The sequence below is a fragment of the Anomaloglossus baeobatrachus genome, chromosome 7 (genome assembly GCF_048569485.1).
Source record: "Anomaloglossus baeobatrachus isolate aAnoBae1 chromosome 7, aAnoBae1.hap1, whole genome shotgun sequence".
NCBI lineage: Eukaryota > Metazoa > Chordata > Amphibia > Anura > Aromobatidae > Anomaloglossus > Anomaloglossus baeobatrachus.
Genome location: NC_134359.1, coordinates 242,037,849 through 242,063,783, shown reverse-complemented (window position 1 = coordinate 242,063,783; position 25,935 = coordinate 242,037,849). Strand labels below are relative to the sequence as shown.

Sequence of the window (25,935 nt, the reverse complement as noted above, 5' to 3'; positions counted from 1 at the left end):
TGTCATGCAAAGCCCCCTTCCTGGTTTTTCACCAGGATAAGGTGGTTCTGCGTCCTGTCCCGGAATTTCTTCCTAAGGTGGTATCCCCCTTTCATCTAAATCAGGATATCTCCTTGCCTTCCTTTTGCCCTAATCCAATTCACCAGTGTGAAAAGGATTTGCACTCTTTGGATCTAGTGAGAGCACTCCGGTTCTACGTGTCTCGCACGGCGCCCCTGCGCCGTTCAGACGCGCTCTTTGTCCTTGTCGCTGGCCAGCGTAAGGGCTCTCAGGCCTCCAAGTCAACCTTGGCTCGGTGGATCAAGGAACCGATTCTCAAGGCCTACCGTTCTTCTGGGCTTCCACTTCCTTCAGGGTTGAAAGCCCATTCTACCAGAGCCGTAGGTGCGTCCTGGGCTTTGCGGCACCGGGCGACGGCTCAGCAGGTCTGTCAGGCAGCTACGTGGTCTAGTGTGCACACTTTCACGAAGCACTATCAAGTGCATGCCTATGCTTCGGCAGACGCCAGTCTAGGTAGGCGAGTCCTCCAGGCGGTGGTTGCCCACCTGTAAGAGGGGGTCGTTTTCGGCTCCTTTTATTGAGGTATTCTTTTACCCACCCAGGGACTGCTCTTGGACGTCCCAATTGTCTGGGTCTCCCAATGGAGCGACAAAGAAAAAGAAAATTTTGTTTACCGTAAATTCCTTGTCTTCTAGCTCCTATTGGGAGACCCAGCACCCGCCCCTGTGCCCTTCGGGTTGGTTGTTCTTTTGTGTACACATGTTGTTGATGTTGATTTGTTCTTATGGTTCATGGTCTTCAGTTCTCCGAACATCCTTCGGATTGAATTTACCCTAGACCAATTTATAAGTTTTCTCCCTCCTGCTTTTGCACCAAAACTGAGGAGCCCGTGATCCACGGGAGGGTGTATAGGCAGAGGGGAGGGGTTACACTTTTTTAAAAGTGTAATACTTTGTGTGGCCTCCGGAGGCAGAAGCTATACACTCAATTGGCTGGGTCTCCCAATAGGAGCTAGAAGAAAAGGAATTTACGGTAAGTAAACCAAATTCCCTTTATTACAAACTTTGTGAAAAAAGTATACTTCGCATATTTCGGACTAAAGCTTGGAGATCAAGATAAAGCTTGGGCGCCTCATAAAGTGTGCAAACTGTGTGTTGAGGACCTCCGAAATTGGTTCAAGGGTAAGAAAAAAGCTTTCCGTTATGGGATTCCTATGGTATGCCGAGAGCAAAAGAATCATAGTGACGATTGTTACTTTTGTTCATGCGATGTCAAAGGGTGTAATTCAAAATGGAAGCATTCCATTTCATACCCCAATATTCACTCAGCAATTCGTCCCATCCCCCATGGCACAGATATACCAGTACCCAAGGCCCCTGCTACCTTGGAAGAAATAACTATGTCCGATGAAGGTGGAGTTATACCTAAACCAGATGAATCAAGTTCTGACTTTGAAGATGATACAAGACCAAAATTGTTTTCCCAGGTGGAGATGAATGATTTGGTAAGAGACTTAAATCTTTCCAAAGATGTCGCTGAGTTACTTGGCTCAATGCTCGAAAGCAAGAATTTATTGTTGCGAGGAGTGTCTTTTTCATGGTTCAGACATTGTGAAGACGAGTTTGTTCCTTCCTTTGCCCAGGAAGATAAGTTGGTTCATTGCATCGATGTCGAAGGTTTGATGGGTCAATTCAAAATCCAATATCATTCAGCGCAATGGCATCTTTTTATAGATTCTTCAAAAAGAAGTCTCAAAGCAGTTTTACTCCACAACGGTGGTTTTTATGCTTCCATCCCTGTAGGTCATTCCGTACACCTCAAGGAAACCTACGAGAACTTGGAATTGGTTCTTTGTAAACTTAAATATGAAGACAACGGTTGGCAAGTATGCGGGGATTTGAAAGTCTTGTGCATGCTGCTCGGGAACATTCTGGGTATACCAAATACCCTTGTTTTTTGTGTCTATGGGACAGTCGAGACCGACAAAATCACTGGACCAAGAAGAATTGGCAGCCGAGGGTGCTGACAGTTGGTGAAAAAAATGTCCCCCGAGAAACTTTGGTTCCTCCCCATAAAGTTCTTCTACCACCTCTCCACATCAAATTGGGATTGATAATTTGACTCCCCCACCCCAGGGCTATGGGACACCCGGTGCCGGGCCGGACTTGTCCGGTGGTAGTCAGTGGTGGCTGGGCCCTGCTCCGTGGCCCTGGTGGGTGTCAGTTCAATATGTGGCCTATGAATTAAAGTTTGTGTTCGTGACGACACCTGTGGCATGCGGCTATGAAGCCGCCGCTGCTGTGTGAGGCCTCCGGGATGATGAAGTGGCAGCAATGATGGTACTGCTCCCCACAGGTGGAGCAATGCCCGGGGCACTGTTGGTGCTCGTGAGAGTCTATGATGTAGTGGAAGTTTAAGCAGCTAAAATAACAGAGACCACTCCAAGGGTGCAGTTCAAGTTCTTTACTCACAATTCTTGTCGGGGCCCAGGGGCCCTTGGACTGCTGAGACCACTGTCAGGGACCTCCGCCGTTTCTGGGTGATTCTGAGAGTAAAAGCCGGTGCCCTTCTCTTTAGTGTCTCTGTCTTCGGCTGTCTTCCTAAGCCTTGCCTTTGATAGGATAAACCTGGCTTGGCCTCCACTACAGCCTCCAGGCTGGGGGGGTCACCTGTCGGCTGATTACCCTTTTCTGGAGGTTCTGCTATGGGCTCTGGCCCGGGGAGTCTACAACGTTCCCTGGGCCTCGGTTTTTACTGTTTGGAGATGATTTTGCACTCCTCCGGTTTCTAGGGACCGTCCCCTGTTGCAGCTTGATCCCTCCACCGATGTTCCTGTGGAACAGGCCACCGCAGCTCTACAACTACCCTTGGCACCTCTAGGACTGCCCGTGGCCCTGGGACCCCTTCTGTTCTCTGCGTGGTGTCACCTGGACCTTCTGAGTCCAGGATCTTCACCAGGAAGCGTCTCTTTCTTTCCTTTCAGCTCCTGACTGACTTGGAGCTCTCTTTCTACTTCTCCTCCTTGCCTGCCTCCTGCAGACCTCTTCCTCCTTCCGCACTCTCTCTCAGACTTCTGTTGCTTTCTCTGTGCGGACGCTCTGAGCTCACAGAGCTCCTTTCTCTTTCACAGCTACATGCTGGCTCCTCACTCTCCCACTCTCTGAGGTAAACTGAAACTCTGACCTTCCTCTCTGCTCTACACTCGGCTGGCTCTCCCCACCCCCCGATTGCTAAGCTACCACCCTATGGGAGCAGGGATGGGTCTTATGTCTCCTCCCAGCATGCAGCATGGGAGGGTTGTCTGCCACTTTCCCTGGTCCCAGTGTGTTCCTAGCAATGGGTGTAGTGTGGATTTACCAGGGGACCGGTGTTCACTCCCTTCCTCACCCAGAATGGGGCATCACACCGCTGATGGGGTGCAATGACCTGTGGCGACGGAAGCCTCAGGGGCGCCACAGAAGCAATTCGTAAAATCACTTCCAAAAGACGGAGAATGCTTCAAATACTTGGTCGCCAAGTTTCCAGGCCTCTCGGAGGCACAATTGAAGGAAGGTGTGTTTGTTGGACCAGACATTAGAAGGCTTATAGCTGATCAAGAGTTTATCAATACCATGACGCATCCTCAATAAGAAGGGTTAATTGCATTTAAAGAGGTCGTAGAGAAATTTAAAGGCAATAACAAGGACCCTGACTACAAACAAATCGTTGGACGAATACTGAAAGCATTTCAAGCTTTAGGTTGCCTGATGAGTTTGAAAGTGCATTTCCTCCATTCCCACCTTGACAACTTTCCTGAAAATTTGGGAGCTGTAAGTGAAGAGCAAGGTGAACGATTCCACCAGAACATCAAAGAGATGGAAAGAAGATACCAGGGAAGATGGAGCATTACAATGATGGCAGACTACAAGAAGATACCAGAGAAGATAGCGCATTACAATGATGGCAGACTACAAGAAGATACCAGGGAAGATGGAGCATTACAATGATGGCAGACTACAAGAAGATACCAGGGAAGATGGAGCATTACAATGATGGCAGACTACAAGAAGATACCAGAGAAGATAGCGCATTACAATGATGGCAGACTACAAGAAGATACAGGGAAGATGGAGCATTACAATGATGGCAGACTACAAGAAGATACCAGAGAAGATGGAGCATTACAATGATGGCAGACTACAAGAAGATACCAGGGAAGATGGAGCATTACAATGATGGCAGACTACAAGAAGATACCAGGGAAGATGCAGCATTACAATGATGGCAGACTACAAGAAGATACCAGAGAAGATGGAGCATTACAATGATGGCAGACTACAAGAAGATACCAGGGAAGATGGGGCATTACAATGATGGCAGACTACAAGAAGATACCAGGGAAGATGGAGCATTACAATGATGGCAGACTACAAGAAGATACCAGAGAAGATTGCCATCATTGTAATGCGCAGACTACAAGAAGATACCAGGCAGATGGAGCATTACAATGATGGCAGACTACAAGAAGATACCAGGGCAGATGGAGCATTACAATGATGGCAGACTACAAGAAGATATCAGGGAAGATGGAGCATTACAATGATGGCAGACTACAAGAAGATACCAGAGACAAGAAGATACCAGGGAAGATGCAGCATTACAATGATGGCAGACTACAAGAAGATACCAGGGAAGATGGAGCATTACAATGATGGCAGACCACTGTTGGACGCTTCAGAGAGACATTACAGATGCTACTCACAAGCGTAAATCTACCAAGAGAAGCCTCACAGGGAAGAAGAATCAATTTTAATGTGTTAGTGAGCTCATTGCAGTTAAAAAAAAAAATAAAAAAATGATTTTCATGAAACATATTTGTAATAAATTAATTTTATGAGTATTTTCATTTATTTTGAGGTATTGTCTTATTTAACATAGTTACTTAAATTGTCAGAAAACGTGATGTCCAATGACAAAACAGAGGTCATTTTCGGATACAGTGCACTCATAAACATAAAGATTACGTGGAATAACCAAAACTCCTCTCGAGAATTTTTTTTTTTTGCAGACCTGTGTAATCAATCACCCGTTGAATGCTCCTTATCCCAGCAACTCCTTAAGCTGGGTTTACACACTGAGACTTTCCAGCGATCCCGACCTGGCCGGGATCGCTGGAAAGTCTCTGGTGAGCTGTCAAACAGGCAGACCTGGCCAACGACGCAGCAGTAATACGGACCTGCAGACCGACCTCGCTGGTCGTTGGGGACGTGTCAAAGCAGCTGTATGAAAGGGAAGTCGCTAATGCCGGTGTCAAACACACCGATACATGCTGCGCAGCGGGAAACAATGGACCAAAAATTGGTCCTGAAAGATTTGTAGCGATCAGCGACCTCACAGCGGGGGCCAGGTCGCTGATGCGTTTCACACACTGCAATGTCTCTGGGGAGGTCGCTATTACGTCACAAAACCGGTGACTTTACAGTGATATCGCTAGCGGCCTTTACCTATTGGATATTAGTCACTCAGACTTATCCATACAATTTCAGTGATGACTAGTAGGGACAAATGATAAATCTAGGAATGTTCTTTATCAGAAAGATCCTTCATGGATTAGCAACAGGCAAAATTTTTATCATGGCCAAACAAACACTTTCCAGCCAGTCGGCAGAATTGGCTTTTCTTTGTTAAATTTGGATGAGCCATCTCTAACGTCCTTTAATGCTAATATTTAAAAATTGTATTTATTACGTTTTCTGAACTATAAAACGACCCTCAATCTTATAGTCCGCAGTCAAGGGGGCAGAGCAGTGTCGAAATACCATGGCCACTTTTTATATTGAGATCTACCTGATCATTGAGAGAGTGTCTGAGCTATTCAGAGCTGCACAGTTCTCCCTCACCTTTCTCAGCACTGATCAATCCAGGGCATGAAAAAGCTGAACTCCATGTGCACATCGTTTGGCATTCTTTCATAATTGGCACCCTGACAGTACAGCAGAGCCAAGTGTCATGCGAGTGTCCCTGCGACTGAGGTCTGATCATGCGATCGGACCTCAGCTGCGGGGGGAGGGCCGGCACTGAGGAGGGGGGGAGGGATTTATCTCCCTCTCTCCTCCGTAGCCGGCTATTGCCATTCTCGCCCTGCACTTGCGGTACACCGGTGTACTCCGAGTGCAGTGCAATTTTTTTCTCACCCCATAGACTTGAATGGGTGCGAGAGAAACAAGGATTGCATTACACCCGCAGCATGCTGCGATTGTTTTCTCGGTCCGATTAGGGCTGAGATAATAATCGCTCATAGGTGCTGGGACATAGGCTAATATTGGTCCGAGTGGAATGCGATGTTTTATGGCACGCTACTCGCACTGTTTTTCTCGCAGTGTGTCGTAGGCCTACTTGTTTTATTTTTAGTTTTTTTGGTTTTTTTTTGTTTTTCTTTTTTTCAATTGTTTAATCCTGGGTGTGTCTTCTACTGCAAAATAGACTACAATTAAGCTATGGAATTACAGTACAGAAGGAATTTTATTTTTTATTTTTTTTTTATTTTTAAAGTCAGTTGGTACGCAGAGAGGAGATGAAATGACGACATTAAGATCTTGACAATTTTTTTTGTTTTTGCTTGATCTCTCCAGGGCAGTGGAAGGCTTTAAACGCAGCCTTGTGCATGATGAAGAGAGATTTCAGAGCTTCTGCAATAAAATATTTGCCGGCTGGGATTTCTGTATTAAAGACCAGTACTACGCTCGTCTGAAGCACAGCACTCTGCTGCACGAGCTACAGGTGAGGTCCCTGGAGCCACGGAGTCTCTCTTGAAGTGTTGGTATAAAGCTGAGTTTCACACTTGCGTTGAAAGGCATCCGTTGCATTGCGTTGTGTGACGGATGCAACAGATGCGTTGCATATAATGGCACAATGGATGCAACGGATCGTACAAAACAATGGAAAGGTTTTTTGTTTTCTTTTTTTCTTTACAGTTTTACTGGCAGCAGACTATTGTGAACGATCAGCTGATCACCCTGCGGCCGGACGCTCAGCTGAGCGCTCTCACGTGCCGGCGGGCCGGGGCGCTCAGCTGAGCGCTCTCACGTGCCGGCGGCCGGGCGCCTCAGCTGAGCGCTCTCACGTGCCGGCGGCCGGGCGCTCAGCTGAGCGCTCTCACGTGCCGGCGGCGGGCGCTCAGCTGAGCGCTCTCACGTGCCGGCGGCCGGGCGCTCAGCTGAGCGCTCTCACGTGCCGGCGGCCGGGCGCTCAGCTGAGCGCTCTCACGTGCCGGCGGCCGGGCGCTCAGCTGAGCGCTCTCACGTGCCGGCGGCCGGGCGCTCAGCTGAGCGCTCTCACGTGCCGGCGGCCGGGCGCTCAGCTGAGCGCTCTCACGTGCCGGCGGCCGGGCGCTCAGCTGAGCGCTCTCACGTGCCGGCGGCCGGGCGCTCAGCTGAGCGCTCTCACGTGCCGGCGGCCGGGCGCTCAGCTGAGCGCTCTCACGTGCCGGCGGCCGGGCGCTCAGCTGAGCGCTCTCACGTGCCGGCGGCCGGGCGCTCAGCTGAGAGCGTTCTCACGAGCCGGCGGCCGGGGCGCTCAGCTGAGAGCGCTCACGTGCCGGCGGGCCGGGCGCTCAGCTGAGAGCGCTCACGTGCCGGCGGGCCGGGGCGCTCAGCTGAGAGCGCTCACGTGCCGGCGGCCGGGCGCTCAGCTGAGAGCTCTCACGTGCCGGCGGCCGGGCGCTCAGCTGAGAGCTCTCACGTGCCGGCGGGCCGGGCGCTCAGCTGAGAGCTCTCACGTGCCGGCGGCCGGGCGCTCAGCTGAGAGCTCTCACGTGCCGGCGGCCGGGCGCTCAGCTGAGAGCACTCACGTGCCGGCGGCCTGGCGCTCAGCTTAGCGTTCGGCCACCGAGAAACAAAATAAAGTTTCTGTGATTTAAAAAACAAAAGAGCATGTGCAGTGAAAAATAGAGGTTTCCGCAGCTCAAAAAAACGTTACATGCTGCGTTCCTTCCGCCCGACGCAGCGTCAAAATAACGACACTGCGTCGTCCAGCGGATGCAACGCTGACACTTGCGTTACAGTGCGTCGTCCATACAAGTCTATGGAGAATAGCGCAGTGCGTTAACGGACTGCGCTATTCTCCATAGTGACGGACTGCGCTGAACGCAAGTGTGAAAGTACCCTAAGTCAATCCTGTTCTTATCCTGCCTTAGTACACAATAGAAAGTCTTCATCCTCACCTTTATCCTGTAACATACAGCTGACACCCCTCTGTGATTGCCTGGACTGCAGATACTGGTGATCTCCTAGGTTAAAAATAAGAAAATAGTGTGTAGAAGAATGGGGGGAGGTGCTAGTGTAAGAGGCTCAAAAATCCCTGATAAATCATACATAAATGAAACACTGCACGCTCAATGGGCAAGAATGAATACAGATATAACTCGCTTTCTCAATGCTAATAGATTTTTAATACAGAAGGCAAGATAGCAACAATTGAAAGACATGCGACACTTGCAATAATTAACGTTTCGGTCCTCCAGGACCTTGATCACATTAATCGCTAAATTAAGTGAAGAAAACTTCGAGTTTTTTGGGGTTTCTTTAATGATTAACAGACAGCCTCCTTACTCATAGGCAAATGTATAAAGACGTTCGTCCAGAAATCCAAAAAAATGGCAATACGGTGAGGTTTTTCCTGTTCTCTCCACAGTGGAATTCAGGGTAGGAAATATCCTGTCCTTCCTGGGCAGTTAGAGAAAATGAATCGCCTGTATAGAAATGCAGTAATTAATGAATGTGCTCCAGACCCTCCGGGGTTAATGCTGTATTTGCCTTTTGTGTACACGTTAAGGGTACCGTCACACTTTAGCGACGCTCCAGCGAGCTGACCTGGTCAGGATCGCTGGTGCGTCGCTACATGGTCGCTGGGGAGCTGTCAATCAGGCAGATCTCACCGTGACTAGCCACCAGCGACGCGTGGAAGCGATGCTGCACTTGGTAACTAAGGTAAATATCGGGTAACCAAGCAAAGCACTTCGCTTGGTTACCTGATATTTACCTTGGTTACCAGCGCACACTGTTTAGCGCTGGCTCCCTGCACTCCTAGCCAGAGTACACATCGGGTTAATAAGCAAACCGCTTTGCTTATTTATCCGATGTGTACTCTGGCTACGTGTGCAGGGAGCAGGGGAGCCGGCACTGGCAGCCTGAGAGCGGTGGACGCTAGTAACCAAGGTAAATATCGGGTAACCAAGCACAGCGTTTCGCTTGGTTACCCGATATTTACCTTGGTTACAGCTTACCGCAGGCTGCCAGAAGCCGGCTCCCTGCTCCCTGCACATTCAGATCGTTGCTCTCTTCGCTGTCAAACACAGCGATGTGTGCTTCACAGCGGGAGAGCAACGTCCAAAGAATGAACCAGCTCTGTGTGTACTTGTCAATGAAACAATCAGTTTTACCATATAGTGTACTGGAAAAAAATAATCCAAGTGCGCATAAACTGCAAAAAAAAGTGCAATTGTTTTGGGGGTATTTTATTCACAGTGTTCTGTATATGATAAAACTGATGTGTCGGTGTGATGCCTCAGGTCCGCACAAGTTCGTAGACACCAAACATGTATAGGTTTACTTTTATCTAAGGGGTTAAAAAAAAAGTCAGAAGTTTGTGCTTAGAGTGGCGTCATTTTCCGAAACCTGTAGCGTTCTCATTTTTCGAGATGTGGGGCTTATGGATGACTTAATTTTTGCGTCTCGAGCTGACGTTTTTAATGGTACCATTTTTGCACAGATGCTACGTTTTTATCACCTGTTGTTATTGCATGTTGCGCAAACTTTGCAACAAAAAGAGTAATTTCTTTGTCGTTCCTTATTGGGAGACCCAGACAATTGGGTGTATAGCTTATGCCTCCGGAGGCCACACAAAGTATTACACTAAAAGTGTAAAGCCCCTCCCCTTCAGCCTATACACCCCCCGTACTGCTACGGGCTCATCAGTTTTTATGCTTTGTGCGAAGGTCAGACATGCACGCATAGCTCCACAGCTTAGTCAGCAGCAGCTGCCTGACTATGTCGGATGGAAGAAAAGAGGGCCCATAACAGGGCCCCCAGCATGCTCCCTTCTCACCCCACTCTTGTCGGCGGTGTTGTTAAGGTTGAGGTATCCATTGCGGGTACGGAGGCTGGAGCCCACATGCTGCTTTCCTTCCCCATCCCTCAATTAGGGCTCTGGGTGAAGTGGGGATCCTTTCGATCTCCAGGCACAGGAGACCGTGCTCCATCCACAGCTCCTGAGGACCATGCTGGATAGGAGCCGAGTATCGTTCAGGGACATGGCCCTGCTACTTTGAGGTACTCTGTGTCCCCGTGGGGGACCGCGCACAGCAACACTCCAGCATTGCTGGGTGTGCTAGTGCACCGGGGGACAGCAGCGCTGACTGCGTTTGTGTGCCATTACACACTTCAGCGTCGCTGAGTGTGTTCGTGTAGGGGGACTGCCGCGCTGACCACCGCTGCCATGGTTATCACTACGGCGCGGCTGGGGACTGTTAGTGCGCCGGGGACTTCCGCGCCGACCGCGCTTATACGGCGGCCGTGCTTATAACTCGAGTCCCCGGCTTTTGCGGCCTAGTCTCGTTTTCTTCCCGCCCCAGCCCTGCCAGTCAGGGGAAGGGCGGGACGCTGTACAGGACGGCAGCACTGAGGGGCTGGAGCATGCTTTGCATACTCCACCCCCCTCACTCTGCACAGTGGGGCACCAGTTCCCCGCACTTTTCTGGGTCACGCCCACGGCTCCCTCCTCTCCTCAGGACGCCGGCAGCCATTCCTCCAGCTCTGCTAACGCTGGAGAGGAGAGACAAGCTCAGGGAGACCCAGGCAGGGATTTCTGGTGCCCACACAACCGCTTTGCGAAGGCGGTAAGCAGCACCTGTGGTGCTGGCCCCCACTAGTGCAGAAGTGTACTTATAGATTACATGATTATAGACTATACTTTACACTGTATGGTGCATTGTTGATTTTTGTCTATATACCCTCCTGTATTGCTCAGAGGAGACAACAGCATGTCGTCCACAAATAGCAAGGGTGCCAAAGCACAGACTTACTATGCTGCCTGTGCAGCATGTACGGCTATACTGCCGGCAGGTTCCACTGACCCTCATTGTGTGCAATGCTCGGCCCCTGTGGCACTTTCTCAGCCGGAGCCTCTGCTAAGGGCGGCCCAGGGAGAACCACCTGTTAACACTGTCCAGGTGACAGGGACGGAGTTTGCAGTTTTTACTGAAAGACTTTCTGAGACTATGGCTAAGATATTAGAAGCCTTGCAGTCCAGGCCGGCATCTCAAGCCAGGGGCACTGTGGAATCATTGCCCCCTGGTCCCCCTCAGTTGGAACAGCAATGTCCTCCCGGGGTGTCTCATGGATCCCAGGGTGAGGTCTCTGACACGGACCGCAGCCCCAGACCGATTAAGCGAGCTCGCTATGATATCCCCTCGACATCATCACAATGTTCAGGGTCTCAGCGAGAGGACTCTGTATGATGAAGCGGAGGTAGCTGATCAGGATTCTGATCCTGAAGCCGCTCTCAACCTTGATACTCCTGATGGGGACGCCATAGTGAATGATCTTATTGCGTCCATCAATGAAATGTTGGATATTTCTCCCTCAGCTCCTCCAGTGGAGGAGTCAGCTTCTCAGCAGGAGAAATTCCGTTTCAGGTTTCCCAAGCGTACAAAGAGTATGTTTCTGGACCACTCTGACTTCAGAGAGGCAGTCCAGAAACACCGAGCTTGTCCAGATAAGCGTTTTTCCAAGCACCTTAAGGATACACGTTACCCTTTCCCCCCTGACGTGGTCAAGGGCTGGACTCAGTGTCCCAAGGTGGATCCTCCAATCTCCAGACTTGCGGCTAGATCCATAGTTGCAGTGGAAGATGGAGCTTCACTCAAGGATGCCACTGACAGACAGATGGAGCTCTGGTTGAAATCCATCTATGAAGCTATCGGCGCGTCTTTTGCTCCAGCATTCGCAGCCGTATGGGCACTCCAAGCTATCTCAGCTGGTCAGGCGCAAATCGACGCACTCACACGTACGTCTGCGCCGCAGGTGGCGTCTATAACCTATCAAACGTCGGCATTTGCGTCCTACGCTATTAATGCTGTCCTGGACTCTGCGAGCCGTACGGCGGTTGCAGCCGACAATTCGGTGGCAATACGCAGGGCCTTGTGGCTGCGGGAATGGAAGGCAGATTCGGCTTCCAAAAAGTGCTTAACTGGATTGCCATTTTCTGGCGACCGTTTGTTTGGTGAGAGATTGGATGAAATCATCAAACAATCCAAGGGAAAGGAAACATCCTTACCCCAGGCCAAACCAAAAACACCCCAACAGAGGAGGGGACAGTCGAGGTTTCGGTCCTTTCGGGGTGCGGGCAGGTCCCAATTCTCCTCGTCCAAAAGGCCTCAGAAGGATCAGAGGAACTCCGACGCATGGCGGTCTAAATCACGCCCTAAAAAGACCGCCGGAGGTGCCGCTACTAAGGCGGCTTCCTCATGACTTACGGCCTCATCACACACCATCCTCGGTCGGTGGCAGGCTCTCCCGCTTTTGCGACACCTGGCTGCCACAAGTAAAAGACCGTTGGGTGAGAGACATTTTGTCTCACGGTTACAGGATAGAGTTCAGCTCTCGTCCTCCGTCTCGATTCTTCAGAACATCTCCGCCTCCCGAGCGAGCCGAGGCTCTTCTGCAGGCGGTGGGCATTCTGAAGGCAGAAGGAGTGGTGGTCCCGGTTCCTCTTCAGCAACAGGGCCACGGTTTCTACTCCAACCTGTTTGTGGTTCCAAAGAAGGACGGGTCCTTCCGTCCTGTTTTGGACCTAAAACTGCTCAACAAACACGTAAGGACCAGGCGGTTCCGGATGGAATCCCTCCGCTCCGTCATCGCCTCAATGTCCCAAGGAGATTTCCTAGCATCGATCGATATCAAGGATGCTTATCTCCACGTACCAATTGCTCCAGAGCATCAGCGCTTCTTGCGCTTCGCCATAGGAGGCGAACACCTTCAGTTCGCGGCACTGCCGTTCGGCCTGGCGACAGCCCCAAGGGTTTTCACCAAGGTCATGGCTACAGTAGTTGCGGTCCTCCACTCTCAGTGATACCTTACTTAGACGATCTGCTGGTCAAGGCACCCTCTCAAGAGGCATGCCAACACAGCCTCAACGTTACTCTGGAGATTCTCCAGAGTTTCGGGTGGATCATCAATTTTCCAAAGTCAAATCTGACACCGGTCCAATCGCTGACATATCTTGGCATGGAATTTCATACTCTTCCAGCAATAGTGAAGCTTCCGCTGGACAAACAGCGTTCACTACAGACAGGGGTGCAATCTCTCCTTCAAGGTCGGTCACACCCCTTGAGGCGCCTCATGCACTTCCTGGGGAAGATGGTGGCAGCAATGGAAGCAGTCCCTTTCGCGCAGTTTCACCTGCGTCCACTTCAATGGGACATCCTACGCAAGTGGGACAGGATGCCGACGTCCCTAGACAGGAACGTTTCCCTCTCTCAGGCAACCAAAGCTTCCCTTCGGTGGTGGCTTCTTCCCACTTCATTATCGAAGGGGAAATCCTTCCTACCCCCATCCTGGGCGGTGGTCACGACGGACGCGAGTCTGTCAGGGTGGGGAGCAGTTTTTCTCCACCACAGGGCTCAGGGTACGTGGACTCAGCAAGAGTCCTCACTTCAGATCAATGTTCTGGAGATCAGGGCAGTGTATCTTGCCCTAAAAGCGTTCCAGCAGTGGCTGGAAGGCAAGCAGATCCGAATTCAGTCGGACAACTCCACAGCGGTGGCTTACATCAACCACCAAGGTGGGACACGCAGTCGGCAAGCCTTCCAGGAAGTCCGGCGGATTCTGCTGTGGGTGGAAGCCACAGCATCCACCATATCCGCAGTTCACATCCCGGGCGTAGAAAACTGGGAAGCAGACTTTCTCAGTCGCCAGGGCATGGACGCAGGGGAATGGTCCCTTCACCCGGACGTGTTTCAGGAGATCTGTTGCCGCTGGGGGATGCCGGACGTCGACCTAATGGCGTCACGGCACAACAACAAGGTCCCAACATTCATGGCTCGATCTCAAGATCACAGAGCTCTGGCGGCAGACGCCTTAGTTCAGGATTGGTCGCAGTTTCGGCTTCCTTATGTGTTTCCTCCTCTGGCACTGTTGCCCAGAGTGTTACGCAAGATCAGGGCCGACTGCCGCCGCGTCATCCTCGTCGCTCCAGACTGGCCGAGGAGGTCGTGGTACCCGGATCTGTGGCATCTCACGGTCGGCCAACCGTGGGCACTGCCAGACCGACCAGATTTGCTGTCTCAAGGACCGTTTTTCCATCTGAATTCTGCGGCCCTCAACCTGACTGTGTGGCCATTGAGTCCTGGATCCTAGCGTCTTCAGGATTATCTCAAGAGGTCATTGCCACTATGAGACAGGCTAGGAAACCTACGTCCGCCAAGATCTACATTTCTCGAACGGCGCCCCTGCGCCGCTCGGATGCACTCTTTGTCCTTGTCGCTGGTCAGCGTAAAGGGACACAAGCTTCCAAGTCAACCCTGGCTCGGTGGATCAAGGAACCAATTCTCGAAGCTTACCGTTCCTCGGGGCTTCCGGTTCCCTCAGGACTGAAGGCCCATTCTACCAGGGCCGTGGGAGCGTCCTGGGCCTTGCGACACCAGGCTACGGCTCAGCAGGTGTGTCAGGCAGCTACCTGGTCGAGCCTGCACACTTTCACGAAACACTATCGGGTGCATACCTATGCTTCGGCAGATGCCAGCCTAGGTAGGCGAGTCCTTCAGGCGGCAGTTACCCACCTGTAGGACGGAGCCGTTACGGCTCTATTATGAGGTATTATTTACCCACCCAGGGACTGCTTTTGGACGTCCCAATTGTCTGGGTCTCCCAATAAGGAGCGACAAAGAAGGGAATTTTGTTTACTTACCGTAAATTCCTTTTCTTCTAGCTCCAATTGGGAGACCCAGCACCCGCCCCTGTTTTTGTATAACACATGTTGTTCATGTTAAATGGTTTCAGTTCTCCGATATTCCTTCGGATTGAATTTACTTTAAACCAGTTTATAATTTTTTCCTCCTTCGGGCTTTTGCACCAAAACTGATGAGCCCGTAGCAGTACGGGGGGTGTATAGGCTGAAGGGGAGGGGCTTTACACTTTTAGTGTAATACTTTGTGTGGCCTCCGGAGGCATAAGCTATACACCCAATTGTCTGGGTCTCCCAATTGGAGCTAGAAGAAAAGGAATTTACGGTAAGTAAACAAAATTCCCTTCTTTGATGTTTGGAACTTTTGTCTTGCCACGCTATGTACCGATCAGATTAATTGATTTTTTTTTTTCTTCAAATCAAACGATTAATTTTATATTGTGATAGATCAGGCATTTCGGAACGCATATTTTTTAATTTTATTGTTTTAGTTTTCAATAGAGGATGATTTGAAATTTTAGGTTTATTTATTTATTTATTTTTTATTTTTACTAGTCCCGCTAGTGGACTATTAAGTATCAGCAGTCTGATAGCTCATTCATTTCTTGTTAATTAGAGCTGTACAGCTCTGATCAACAGAAATGCAGCCTTGCTCTTTCAGCTGTTGCTCTGCCGACTTGCACAGGAAATACGTCATGTAGCGACAAGAATCGTCACATGACCCGTCGCTACCATAGCAACCATCAGCTCCCCGTGATCGCGTCACGGGGCCTCCAATGGCGGCGGGGAAAAGCGCATTCCCCGCCACGGCCATTTAAATCATGCTGTCACATTTTGACAGTGCGATCTATAGGGTTAACAGGCGCAGGTGGATCATGGATCCACAAGAGCCTGTTAGCCGCACATGTCTGCTGTTAAAATCAACAGATGTGCAGGGCTCAGCACAGCAGCCAGTGGTGATAACCCAAACATGATTTAGGACTTACCGGTACGTCCTAGGTGGTGAATGGGGTAAACTGCTATACATTGCCAGATGGCTGCTATGGTTAGTGTTTAGTCAAGATCTACTAATGAGAAGTGGCTCCGAACAATGCTGGCAGGTAGGAGGAGGTTCGCAGGGTTGTGCTTTTTACTACGGGACATATGGTTGAGAGTGATTTCCCTCCTTGGAGATATACGCTCCTCGTCTTGACTGTTCCAACTATGTGTCTTATATCAAACATATATGCACGCACTTGTATATCGTTCTACTTTCGGTTCCTGCACAGGAGATATCTTGAGGAAGTAGGCTGGATATGTCGCAGGCTGCCGGTAACACTCTTACTACTTTTATCCTTCCATTACACCTTAAATATTCATCATCGCAAAATTAGTGCAATTAAGTTCCCATTACGTCTGATACTGGCTTTTAATCCCTCGCAGTTGAGTAAATTCCGTGTGTTTGCTTAGACCAGCTCCTTCCAAGGAAATGTTTACCATTATCCTCACCAGGCCACACTTCATTTTATTAACTCTTAGATGTTTATCTCATGCATTGTTTTTTTTCTCGCAGACTGATTTAGCGGAAGAAAGATTGCGGCACAAGAAGCAGAAGCGAACGCAGAGAGAAACCATTACAATCTACTCCTTGAGAATTTTCCTGAACATTATCGTCACCGCAGTGTTAGGCGGCTGCTTCTATGCAATCTACTTGGCCACGGCCTATTCACAAGACAATAGCAATGCTGTAAGTATCAGTCTCCAGGGGCCGCTGGCAAAATAATACATAGAAATAAACAGGAAGGAGGCACCGCTAGAATACCTAGAGGGGTGTATATCCAGAGAGGTGGGAAGTCAGGTTTCCTCTCTGATTTTGGATGAGGGTCACATGCGTAACACCACGTTCAGTCGTATTTATGTAGCCCGTGGTCACGTCACAGTTCTGATCCATGGTTTATAATGTTTAACAGATGGGATAGAATTTTAGATAATCCACACAATATTTTCAAAATGTCCACAACAGTATAATGCTACCTTTTGTGGTAGTTAAAAGGGTTCTTCTAGAATAGAAAAAAAATAAATAACTAAAGGAAATATCATTAATTTTCATTAGCAAATCAGACTTGTTTTATCTAGGAAGGTAACTATTGAACACCAGTGTTGCTGTCATCCTTATATTGACAGCTGTCTTACAATATTATAAGAGAGCTTCCTACTGCACATGATACGACTTAGAGATATACTGTAACACATACTGCTAAAATGTCTGTGACACAGCAGCCACCCAGCATTCCGATAGGTTGGACAGCAGTGTGAGCAGCCTCCTCTTATCAGCACCTATGGTATCTACAGTATTAGACCAGGTAGACAGCAGTGTGAGCAGCCTTTTGTTATCTCCGCACCTCTGGTATATCCTTATATCCAGTTTTAGAGCAGATAGACAGGGTAAACAGCAGTTTGAGCAGCCTCCTCTTATCTGAACAGCTCTGATTAATCCAGTATTAGATCAGATAGACAGGGTGGACAGCAGTGTGAGCAGCCTCTTCTTATCTCAGCACCTCTGGTATATCCACTATTAGAGCAGGTAGAGAGGGTGGACAGCAGTGTGAACAGCTACTTCTTACTTCAGCACTTCTGGTATATCCTGTATTATATCAGATAGACAGGGTGGACAGCAGTGTGTGCAGCCTTTTCTTATCTCAGCATCTCTGGTTTATCCAGTATTATATCAGATAGGCAGGGTGGACAGCAATGTGAGCAGCCTCTTCTCATCTCTTCACCTCTTAGGTGCTGTAGAAAGAGCTGGATATAATGCCGCGCTACCACCAATACGAAGAATTGTTGATTAATGATGATCCATTGTTGATTCTTATGGTCTTGAGGAAGGGGACTTAGATCACAGAAATGTGTTGACCTACAAAATAAATTTATTAACATTAATAAACAATTCTTTGCATTGGTGGTAGCGCGGCATTATATCCAGCTCATTCTACAGCACCTAAGCCTATCCACGTGGAGCTGCTGCAACCACCATCACATTTTTTTGCTTATATAGGATTTGTGCCTTCCACAACTCTGCCAGGTTAGTGTGTTTCATTTACATTTCTAACCTGGTAAAGCCCTATTAAGGTGGCTTTACACACTGCAACATCGCAAACGACATCGCTGTAACGTCACCGGTTTTGTGACGTTATAGCAACCTCCCCAGCGACATTGCAGTGTGTGAAACACATCAGCGACCTGGCCCCTGCTGTGAAGTTGTGATCGCTACAAATCGTTCAGGACCATTCTTAGGTCCTTTGTTTCCCGCTGTGCAGCATGCATTGCTAGAAAGTTTCAGTGTGTAAGGCTATGTGCGCACTAGAAAAGTGATTTTTCTCAAGAAAATTTCTTGAGAAACTTCTGGGAGTTGAAGATTTCCGCACCTGCGGAAAAATCCGCGGGAAAAATGCATGCGGATTTACCGCGGATTTACCGCAGGTTGCTCCCTGCGGTTTTGCAATAAATAATATAGATAATCGATAGACAGATAAGGCTTCTTTCACACATCCGGCTTGAGCTCTGCGGCTCAATCCGGCTGTGCAAGCTATGCAACGGATGCGGTGAAAACACTGCATCCTTTGCATACGTTTTTCCCATGCGGCCCGTCCGGTTTTTGCCGCTTGCGGCATGCTACTGAGCATGCGCAGTGTCAAAAACCGCATGCGGCGGCCGGATGCGGTTTTTGCCGCATCCGGCCGCCATAGGCATGCATTGAAAAATGTGCCGCATCGGCCGAATGCGGTGCGATGCGGTTTTTTTGCCGCACGAAAAAACGTGCTAGGCAACGTTCCATCAGGTCGCCGCATTGGCTAAATCTGCCGCATGCGGCAAAAACCGGATGGAACGCAAGGCCTTGCGGCACAATGCGGCACTAATTAAAGTCTATGCAGAAAAAACGCAACCGGCAGCAAAAAAAAAACGGTTGCGATTTTCCTGCAAAGTGCTGGAGTGTGTCGCCTTGCAGAAACCGGAGGTGTGAAAGCAGCCTAATGGATAGAGTGAAAGATGGTTAGATGAATAGATAGGCCTGTTTCACACGTCAGTGATTCTGGTGCGTTTGTGCTTTTTTTTTTTTTAAACGTACCAGAATCACTGACATACGCAGACCCATTATAATGAATGGGTCTGCTCACACATCAGTGATTTTTCACTGCACGTGTCTCCGTGCGGCGTACCCGCGTGTGCGTGATTGCCGCACGGAGACATGTCCATTTTTTTCTGGCATCACTGATGTCCCACGGACCACGCAGTGGTGTGGTCCGTGAAACACGTGCCAGAAAAAAACGTGCTTTTAAAATAATAAACATTTTAACTCACCCGGCTTCAGCGGCGCTCTCTGCAGCCTGTTCTCCCTGCTGCTTCTGAGCCGGATCATTACTGTCGCGCATATTCATGATGCACGACACAGCCGACCGGGAAGCGGCTGCTGCGGGGGTCAGCGCTGGCCGGATGCTGCACCACGGGAGCGATCAGCACCATGGAGAGCGGGAGCGCGCACAGGTGAGTTTATTTCTAAGTGCAATCACGGGCCACGGAGAATGGAGCCCGGATTGCACTTAGACAGCCCACGTGTGCCGAAATTCACGGCACATGCAGGGACATGTGCATGTTTTACATGACAGTGAAAAACGTCAGTGTTTTTCACTGACGTGTGAAACTGACCATAGATAGATAGATAGATGAGAAAGACCTATATAATGCCCCACCTCCCTGCATTTTCTAAGCTGGCACCCTTTAGTGACTTTCATGTGGCACTAAGGCTATGTGCGCACGTTGCGTACAGTCACTGCAGAAATTTCTGCAGCGATCTGAAGAGCACATGTGCGCTTTAAATCGCTGCAGAAATGTCCGTAGTGAGAAAAAAAAAAAGCCGATTCCATGCGCTCTGCCTGCAGCTCCTGCCATAGACAGAGCAGGAGCTGCCGGCAAAGCGCACGGAAGAAGTGACATGTCACTTAGAATGCAGCGCTTCGGCAGAAGCCGAAGCGCTGCGCTCTAAAACGCCATGTGCGCACGGCCCCTGCACAATCTTCATAGACTGTGCAGGGGACGCAGGACGCATGCAGTTACGCTGCGCTACAAAGCGCAGCGTAACTGCATGTATTTACGCAACGTGCGCACATAGCCTAAAGGGTGCTTAGCCTTGTATTTAGCCATAAAATAAATAAATAATTAAAAAAAAAACGACGTGAGGTCCCCCCATCTTTTGTAGCCAGCTAGGGTAAAGCAGACGGCTGCAGCCTGCAAACCACAGCTGGCAGCTTCACCTTGGCTGGTAATCCAAAATAGAGGGCACCCCACGCTGTTATTTTACATTAAATAAATAATTTAAAACAAAAAACGTGGGGTCCCCCCCCAAATTGGATCACCAGCCAAGGTAAAGCGGACAGCTGTGGTCTGGTATTCTCAGACTAGGGAGGTCCACTGTTATTGGACACTCCCCAGCCTAAAAATAGCAGGCTGCAGCCGCCCCAGAAGTGGCGCATCCATTAGACGTGCCAATCCTGGCGCTTCGCCCCAGCTCATCCCGTGCCCTGGTGCGTTGGCAAACGAGGTAATATATGGGGTTGATGCCAGATGTGTAATGTCACCTGGCATCAAGCCCTGGGGTTGGTGAGGTCAGGCGTCTATCAGATACCCGACATCACCAACCCAGTCAGTAAGAAATAAAAAATAGACAACAAAAAAAGTTTTATTTGAAAAAACACTCCCCAAAACATTCCCTCTTTAACCAATTTATTGAAAAGAACAATCAATTCCACGTCCGGCGTAATCCAATAAGGGGGGGGGGGGGCACGGCGATACATACCATAGTCGCTGTCCCAGTCAATGAAGAACAGAATGTTCCCCATTGGCTGTGAGAGCAATGCAGTGACCTGAGCTAACATCAATAGGTCAGCCCAGGTCACTGCAGGGGATGCCGAGCGCTGCCATCAGGAGCATAGATGAGATCATTACCTTCTGTGATCATCTCCTGTACTGCTGACGTCAGCGCTGTCACTGACTTCTATGCCCGCCGCGTTGTCAGAAGTATCGCGAGAGCCCGTGACGTCACCGCTAGTGACAGTCTCGGGCCGCTCGCGAGACGGGCATAGACAGCAGTGACAGCGCTGACGTCAGGAGGCAGGAGATCGTCACAGCAGGTAATGATCTCACCTCCTGACAGCAGCGATCGTCATCCCCGCGGCTCCCAGCACTGCAGGGTGTCAGTGTCTGCCTGCGCTGCCGCGTGACAGGCTGCTGACACTGCGGGCACACACTGACACGCCGCAGTGCAGTGTCAGTGTCTGCCTGTGTCAGTGTCTGCCTGCGCTGCAGCGTGACAAGCTGCAGACACTGCGGGCACACACTGACACTGCAGGGTGACAAGCTGCTGACACTGCGGGCAGACACTGACACGCTGCAGTGCAGGCAGCCGCGAGGCTGGAGCGGGACACAGACTGCACGGGCACCTGGAGGTCGCACGGAAGCGCTTCTGTGCGGCGTCCAGGGAGTGTGACGTCTGTGTTTACTCTGCTCCGCTTCCTCTTTCTGGCATAATGACATCGCTTCCTGCAAAACCGCAGGCAGCGATGAGCATTACCGCAGGTAAATCGCGGCTATACCGGGGGTATACCGCACATCATTTGCTACCTGTGGTATACCCCCGAAATTTCGCGATTACATTACAGTGAATGGAGTGAAATTCCGGGGGTATACCGCAGGTACCTGCGGAAAATAATGGACATGCTCATTTTCTCAAAGTTTCTCGAGAAAATTTTCTCAAGGAAATTTCTTGTGAAAAATCCGCAGTGTGCGCACAGCTATTTTTTTTTTTCTCATAGGATTTGCTGGGAAATGTCTGCACAAAGATTGCAGACATTTCTCAAGAAATTTCTGCAGCAAATCCGCGGGTAAATCCGCGGGCAAAACTGCCTAGTGCGCACAGAGCCTAAAGGGGACTTTACAGCGACTTCCCTTTCAAAAAGCTGCTTTACAACGTCCCCAACAACCAGCTAGGTCGCTCTGCAGGTCCGGATCGCTGTTGCGTCGTTGGCCAGGTTTGCCTGTTTGACAGCTCACCAGAGACTTTGTAGCGATCCCGGCTAGGTTGGGATCGCTGGTGGGATCGCTAGAAAGTTTCAGTGTGTAAACCCAGCTTTACGCTCTTCATTTATTACAGTTATCTCAGCACCTCTGGTATATGCACTATTACAGCAGATAGACAGGGTGGACAGCAATGTAAGCAGCCTCTTCTTACCTAAGCACTTCTGGTATATCCAGTATTAATGAGATAGACAGGGCGTACTCCAGTGTTAATAGACCTAAGATTTTTTTTTTTTTTTTTTAAAAGGGTTATCTCATCAACGTTTGTAGCCTATCCTAGATGTTACCATGTCTGATCCACAAGGGTCACATTGATTATCTTAAAGAGAGTCAGTCAGGACAAAATTCAACCAAGTACAAGCACACATTGCACCCTTGGTATGGCCCCTTCCCACCTACTGATTTTCCATCTACCTCTGCCATCCCCTGTTTTCTGTAAATTGAGAGCTGACATTCAAGGAAGAAAATGGAGTAAATGGATGGAAAACGGGTAGGAGGGTGCACTGATCGCCTGTGCTTGGTTTGATCAGTCAATTTGTGCGGACAGACTCCATTTAAAAACAGTAATCATTAGATTGAAGGAGCAGTATTGCTGGCAAAGTCCAGACACCATTCATGACCACTTGTCTCTGAGGCTACAAGAACCATTATCATTAATGTTAGTGCGTGCACATGTATATATTGTCATTTACTTAAGTGACAGCAACATATATATTTTGTGTGTGTGTGTGTGTATGTATGTATGTATATATATATGTATATGTGTATATATATATATATATATATATATATATATATATATATATATATATATATATATATATATATATATATATATATATATATATATATATATATATATATATATATATATATAATATATATATAATATGTTAGGTCCAGAAATATTTGAACAGTGACACAAGTTGTTATTTTAGCTGTTTACAAAAACATGTTCAGAAATACAATTATATATATAATATGGGCTGAAAGTGCACACTCCCAGCTGCAATATGAGAGTTTTCACATCCAAATCGGAGAAAGGGTTTAGGAATCATAGCTCTGTAATGCATAGCCTCCTCTTTTTCAAGGGACCAAAAGTAATTGGACAAGGGACTCTAAGGGCTGCAATTAACTCTGAAGGCGTCTCCCTCGTTAACCTGTGATCAATGAAGTAGTTAAAAGGTCTGGGGTTGATTACAGGTGTGTGGTTTTGCATTTGGAAGCTGTTGCTGTGACCAGACAACATGCGGTCTAAGGAACTCTCAATTGAGGTGAAGCAGAACATCCTGAGGCTGAAAAAAAAGAAAAAATCCATCAGAGAGATAGCAGACATGCTTGGAGTAGCAAAATCAACAGTCGGGTACATTCTGAGAAAAAAGGAATTGACTGGTGAGCTTGGGAACTCAAAAAGGCCTGGGCGTCCACGGATGACAACAGTGGTGGATGATCGCCGCATACTTTCTTTGGTGAAGAAGAACCCGTTCACAACATCAACTGAAGTCCAGAACACTCTCAGTGAAGTAGGTGTATCTGTCTCTAAGTCAATAGTAAAGAGAAGACTCCATGAAAGTAAATACAAAGGGTTCACATCTAGATGCAAACCATTCATCAATTCCAAAAATAGACAGGCCAGAATTAAATTTGCTGAAAAACACCGCATGAAGCCAGCTCAGTTCTGGAAAAGTATTCTATGGACAGATGAGACCAAGATCAACCTGTACCAGAATGATGGGAAGAAAAAAGTTTGGAGAAGAAAGGGAATGGCACATGATCCAAGGCACACCACATCCTCTGTAAAACATGGTGGAGGCAACGTGATGGCATGGGCATGCATGGCTTTCAATGGCACTGGGTCACTTGTGTTTATTGATGACATAACAGCAGACAGGAGTAAGCCGGATGAATTCTGAAGTGTACCGGGATATACTTTCAGCCCAGATTCAGCCAAATGCCGCAAAGTTGATCGGACGGCGCTTCATAGTACAGATGGACAATGACCCCAAGCATACAGCCAAAGCTACCCAGGAGTTCATGAGTGCTAAAAAGTGGAACATTCTGCAATGGCCAAGTCAATCACCAGATCTTAACCCAATTGAGCATGCATTTCACTTGCTCAAATCCAGACTGAAGACTGAAAGACCCACAAACAAGCAAGACCTGAAGGCTGCGGCTGTAAAAGCCTGGCAAAGCATTAAGAAGGAGGAAACCCAGCGTTTGGTGATGTCCATGGGTTCCAGACTTAAGGCAGTGATTGCCTCCAAAGGATTCGCAACAAAATATTGAAAATAAAAATATTTTGTTTGGGTTTGGTTTATTTGTCCAATTACTTTTGACCTCCTAAAATGTGGAGTGTTTGTAAAGAAATGTGTACAATTCCTACAATTTCTATCAGATATTTTTGTTCAAACCTTCAAATTAAACGTTACAATCTGCACTTGAATTCTGTTGTAGAGGTTTCATTTCAAATCCAATGTGGTGGCATGCAGAGCCCAACTCGCGAAAATTGTGTCACTGTCCAAATATTTCTGGACCTAACTGTGTGTGTATAAATATATATATATATATATATATATATATATATATAATTATACTAGATAGATGGAGATATATATATAAATAATATGTTTGTAATGTGTACATTCACCTAGATGTGAAGCCCTTAATGCGTATCATTCTCCTCGCCCTATACTCAGATGAGCACTCAGCAGGATGACGGGCTGAGCCTGCTGGTGGAGTATCTTCCATCCATTGTAATCACCATTGCCAACTTTATCACTCCCATCATCTTCGAGAACATAGTACGATATGAAGACTACTCTCCAGGCTTTGAGATCCGCTTCACTCTCATAAGGTCAGTAACCTCCTCCCTGTGATGGAGGCATGATGCCAGTCACATCATCTCTTACTTCTGATGTGCTTACATGACATCTTGCCACGGTGCCCCATGGTAATTATCTGCGGTTCCATAAAAATACATTACGGGATGGTATTATTTATAGGCAATAAATGGTCACAAAGGCAATCAGTGCCCATCCCATAAGACCGGAGCTTCTGTATAAATTTCATCTTTGTACCCTTTTCTTGGTCTATGTACTCTCTCCCTTTCCCCTTTCCCCCTACTCCTCTCTCTCCCCCTACTCCTCTCTCTCCCCCTACTCCTCTCTCTCCCCCTACTCCTCTCTCTCCCCCTACTCCTCTCTCTCCCCCTACTCCTCTCTCTCCCCCTACTCCTCTCTCTCCCCCTACTCCTCTCTCTCCCCCTACTCCTCTCTCTCCCCCTACTCCTCTCTCTCCCCCTACTCCTCTCTCTCCCCCTACTCCTCTCTCTCCCCCTACTCCTCTCTCTCCCCCTACTCCTCTCTCTCCCCCTACTCCTCTCTCTCCCCCTACTCCTCTCTCTCCCCCTACTCCTCTCTCTCCCCCTACTCCTCTCTCTCCCCCTACTCCTCTCTCTCCCCCTACTCCTCTCTCTCCCCCTACTCCTCTCCTCTCTCCCTACTCCTCTCTCTCTCCCTACTCCTCTCTCTCTCCCTACTCCTCTCTCTCCCCCTACTCCTCTCTCTCCCCCTACTCCTCTCCTCTCTCCCCCTACTCCTCTCCTCTCTCCCCCTACTCCTCTCCTCTCCCCCTATTCCTCTCCTCTCTCCCCCTACTCCTCTCCTCTCTCCCCCTACTCCCCTCTCTCCCCCTACTCCTCTCCTCTCTCCCCCCTCTCCGCTCCTCTCTCCCCCCTCTCCGCTCCTCTCTCCGCTCCTCTCCCCCCCTCTCCGCTCCTCTCTCCCCCCTCTCCGCTCCTCTCTCCGCTCCTCTCTCCCCCCTCTCCTCTCTCCCCCCTCTCCGCTCCTCTCTCCGCTCCTCTCTCCCCCCTCTCCGCTCCTCTCTCCG

The 25,935-nt window shown here is 49.0% G+C and overlaps 1 protein-coding gene across 1 annotated transcript in view; it reads left to right on the top strand.

The window, feature by feature from the left end:
• TMC7 (transmembrane channel like 7) overlaps positions 1 to 25,935 on the top strand; it is a 105,827-nt gene that overhangs the window by 58,206 nt on the left and 21,686 nt on the right. Inside the window, exons 7-9 of the mRNA XM_075317984.1 lie at positions 6,612 to 6,759; positions 16,493 to 16,666; positions 24,744 to 24,901. Of these exons, the coding sequence (XP_075174099.1) occupies positions 6,612 to 6,759; positions 16,493 to 16,666; positions 24,744 to 24,901 (480 nt within the window). The remainder of the gene's footprint in view (positions 1 to 6,611; positions 6,760 to 16,492; positions 16,667 to 24,743; positions 24,902 to 25,935) is intronic.